At 47.2% G+C, this 4,145-nt stretch overlaps 1 protein-coding gene across 2 annotated transcripts in view; it reads left to right on the top strand.

The window, feature by feature from the left end:
* RILPL2 (Rab interacting lysosomal protein like 2) overlaps positions 1-3,835 on the top strand; it is a 41,494-nt gene extending 37,659 nt beyond the window's left edge. For both annotated transcript variants that reach the window (XM_023516877.1, XM_003796063.3), the window contains one exon: positions 3,325-3,835. In XM_023516877.1, coding sequence (XP_023372645.1) covers positions 3,325-3,355 — 31 coding nt within the window. In that variant the 3' untranslated portion in view covers positions 3,356-3,835. The remainder of the gene's footprint in view (positions 1-3,324) is intronic.
* Positions 3,836-4,145: the final 310 nt, after the last annotated feature.

Here is a 4,145-nt window from a genome sequence, read left to right as displayed (position 1 = left end):
GCCATGGCACTCTACCCAGGGGGACAGCTTGAGGCTCTGTCTCAAAAAAAAAAAAAATAAATAAAATGTTTGTTCTGTGTGTGAACCAGCCTAAGGACATGTGTTTAATGAGCATGAGGATACACTTTCACGGTCAGATAAGCTTATTTTGCTAATGGAATGAATGACTTTCTGAAGAAGTAGGTCACGCTGAGAAGGATTTTGGTTTTTATCCTGAGGACAGTGGGGAACCGTGGGAGGGTTTCACATGAAGAATGGCTCTGTCAGTTCTGCCTTGTGGCAGGGTCACTCTGGCTGCTGCCTGAAAGGCTGGGAGAGGGGGTGGCAAGCGGAGGAGTGATGGGGAGGTGGCTCTTCTCACTGTGAGGTGCTTTGGTGAAGTGGTAGTGCAGGAGATGAGAAGTGGGGGATTAGGAACATATTTGAGATGTGATGACTAAAAGATGGCAGATGTAGGGGGGAGTAGAGAACAACTCCCAGGTTTCTGGCTTGACTGACTGGGTGGGGGGTGATAACACTTCCTGAGAAAGAAAACTGGGGGTGGAAATACTGTGTGGAGGTTCAGGGGGACAATGGCTGAGCACAAGGTGACTCAGACACCTGGGTCCACATGCTGCTCAGGGCTTGCCCCAGCTGTTCCTGGGACAGGCTGCTGGGGATGATTGGGCTTTTTTAGGGGGCCGGGGCTGGGTTTGAACCCACCGCCTCTGGCATATGGGGCCGGCGCTCTACCTTTTTGAGCCACAGGCACCGCCCCAAATTACAAATCTTTTTCTTACGGGAAGCATGAACTCACATCCCCATGATTGACATTTTGCACCATGCCCAGGAGTTGGAGGTTGGAATTCCAAGATATCATGCCTCCTTTCCAAAACTTAGGGTATTTAGGTATTTTGCATATTTTGCTAATTTGGTATTCATGTCTCAGGGAATACCTCTATGTGCCTTATCTGTTTTATCCAAGAATGTATGTGTTAATCTTTTTTTTTTTCTTGTTTTGAGACAAGAGTCTCACTCTGTTGCCCTGGGTAGAGTGCCATGGCATCATCATAGCTCACAGCAACCTCAGACTCTTGGGCTTAAGAGATTCTCTCGGGTGGCGCCTGTGGCTCAGTGAGCAGGGCACCAGCCCCATATACCGAGGATGGTGGGTTCAAACCCAGCCCCAGCCAAACTGTAACAAGAAAACAGCCGGGCATTGTGGCAGGCTCCTGTAGTCCCAGCTACTTGGGAGGCCAAGGCAAGAAAATCACCTAAGGCGCCTGTGGCTCAAAGGAGTAGGGCACCAGCCCCATATACCGGAGGTGTCGGGTTCAAACCCAGCCCTGGCCAAAAACTGCAAAAAGAAAAAAAAAGAACCATAGCTCAGTGGTTAGGTCACTGGCCACATACACCAAGGAAGGTAAGTTCAAACCTGGACCGAGCCTGCTAAACAATAATGACCAACTGCAACAAAAAAATAGCAAGGCATTGTGGTGGGCGCCTATAGTCCCAGCTACTTGGGAGGCTGAAGCAAGAGAATCACTTACGCCCAAGAGTTTGAGGTTGCTGTGAACTGTGACGCCACAGCACTCTACTGAGGGCTACAGAGTGAGACTCTATCTCCCTAAAAGAAGTCACCTCTCGGTGCGGCATGGTGGCTCACGCCTCTAATCCTAGCACTCTGGGAAGCCAGGGAGGGTAGATTGTCCTGACTGAAATTACAGGTTCAAGACCAACCTGAGCAAAAGAGGACTCCATCTCTAAAAATAACAGGGCTTTTGTGGTGGGTGCCTGTAGTCCAAGCTCCTTGGCAGGCTGAGGCAAGAGAATAGCTTGATCCCAAGAGTTGGAAGTTGCTGTTAGCTATGACGCCATGGGACTCTACTAAGGATGACAAAGTGAGACTCTGTCTCAAAAAAAAAAGTCACCTCTTCCTATGTAATAAAACCTCCTAAAATTATTATTATTATTTTTGAGATAGGGTCTCATTCCATTGCCTGGGTTAGAGTGCAGTGGCATCATCATACCTCACTGCACCCTCCAACTCTTAGGCTCAAGCGAATCTCCTGTCTCAGTCTCCCAAGTAACTGGATTACACCACACCTGACTAAAAGCTTAAAACTAAAAAGAAAAAAGAAGGCTCAGCGCCTGTGGCTCAAGTGGCTAAGGCACCAGCCACATATACCTAAGGTGGTGGGTTTGAATCCAGCCCAGGCCCGCCAAACAACAATGATGGCTGCAACCAAAAAATAGCCGGGCATTGTGGCGGGTGCCTGTGGTCCTAACTGCTTGGGAAGCTGAAGCAGGAGACTCACTTGAGCCCAGGAGTTGGAGGTTGCTGTGAGCTGTGATGCCACAGCACTCTACCCAGGCGGATAGCTTGAGGCTCTGTCAAAAAAAAAAAAAAAAGAAAAAAAAGATGCTGGACACCATCTGACAGTACAGCACAGTGGTTAAAAGTGTGACTCTGGGCCCAACTCCTGGCAGCACAAAGTGACTTTAGGCCTTGTAGGGTCTCAGTTTGCTCATCTATAAAATGGGGCTATTAATGATCTTTCCCATATAGTTATGAGTGTGAAATGGGCCAGCCCCGGGATGCAAAGTACCTGGCACAGCATGTCTCCCATAATAAGCCCTGAACACATTCTTTATTTTTGGAGCCAGACTCTTATTCTGTTGCCTAGTCTAGAGTTCTATGGCCTCAGCCTACCTCACAGCAACCTGAGACTCCTGAGTTGAGATGATCCTCATGCAATCCTCCTGCCTCAGCCTCCCAAGTAGCTAGGATTTCAGGCATCCTCCACAATAACCAACTGATTTTTCTATTTTTAATTTTTATTTTATTTATTTATTTTTGAGACAGAGTCTCACTTTGTTACCCTTGGTAGAGTGCTGTGGCTCACATCTCACAGTAACCTCAAACTCTTGGGCTCAAGTGATTCTCTTGCCTCAGCTTCTCAAGTAGCTGGGAGTACAGGCACTTGCCACAATGCTCAGCTATTTTTTAGAGCCGGGCTCTCACTCTGGCTCAGGCTGGTCTCGAACCCCTGAGCTCAAATAGTCCTCCCACCTTGGCTGCCCAGAGTGCTAGGATTATAGGTGTGAGTCACTGCGCCCAGCACTGATTATTCTAGTTTTAGTAAACAAAGGGTCTCGCTCTTACTGAGGCCATTCTCTACTCCTGAGCTTAAGTGATCCTCTTGCTATGGCCTCCCAGAGTGTCAGGATTATAGGCCTGAGCCGCTGCACCAAACCCCTGAATACATTCTTGAGTCAAAAGCCCACAAGAGCTATGCCCCTTGCTTTGTTCCTTTTGCTTATTCTGACCCCTCTCTCCACCAGGTTCTTTTTCCGGTCAGGGAAGCAGACCTAGTTCAAAGGCCATGACTAAGGCAGTGGCTGTGACTGCAGAAGACAACCCACCAAGATGCCTTCCAGAACTGTCTCTGTTCCATATGTACATTGCTCATTTGCTTCCCCCTCAAAGCAGATGGAGGAGGAAGGAGATGAGGGTCTCTTGGGATAACTTTCTCCCCAGCTACGGAACTGGATACCCTTGAAGGTTTGGCCTGGGTGGGAGTGAAGCAGCATGAAGAAATCAAGAAAGCAGAAGGAATGAGTGTGGGGCCCACCTCCCGCTCCCACTTCAGCACTCCCACGTGCAGACATGTGCTTACTGATTTGCTCCCATGGACGACCCTAGTCTTTAATGTGTAGCAGAAGGCAGAAGAGAAAGTAGGAAAATATGGTATAGATAGCCCAGGGTGATTTCACTGACATTTCGTGAATATTTGATTTAGTAAACACAACTTTCTTTACGTGATTTTTGTATTAAAGTAAAATGACTTTTATACTTTATGTGTGTTAGAGTGGTCTCTGAAAGTTAAGATGGTATGTGGGGGGAGGCACATATGTGCACATAAACATTTCATTGGCTCTAAAGTGATGCACCATTTTGTGTCACTATAGTAAGGTTGCAAATTAAAACCTTAAGATGCTATTGATTTTAAGGCTCACCCTGATTTCAGAGGTGGTAAGATGTGAAAAAATGTGCATTTAGAAATCAATGAAATACATTATACTGAAAACAGGTGGCTGCACTTGGCAAAGAAACTAATAAGCCTGCTGAACACATTCCAGGAGCTGAATGTGTTTTGCTTGCT

Source organism: Otolemur garnettii, unplaced genomic scaffold (genome assembly GCF_000181295.1).
Source record: "Otolemur garnettii isolate 467f Iridium unplaced genomic scaffold, OtoGar3 scaffold00099, whole genome shotgun sequence".
Lineage (NCBI taxonomy): Eukaryota > Metazoa > Chordata > Mammalia > Primates > Galagidae > Otolemur > Otolemur garnettii.
This window is presented reverse-complemented; position numbering and strand designations above follow the sequence as displayed.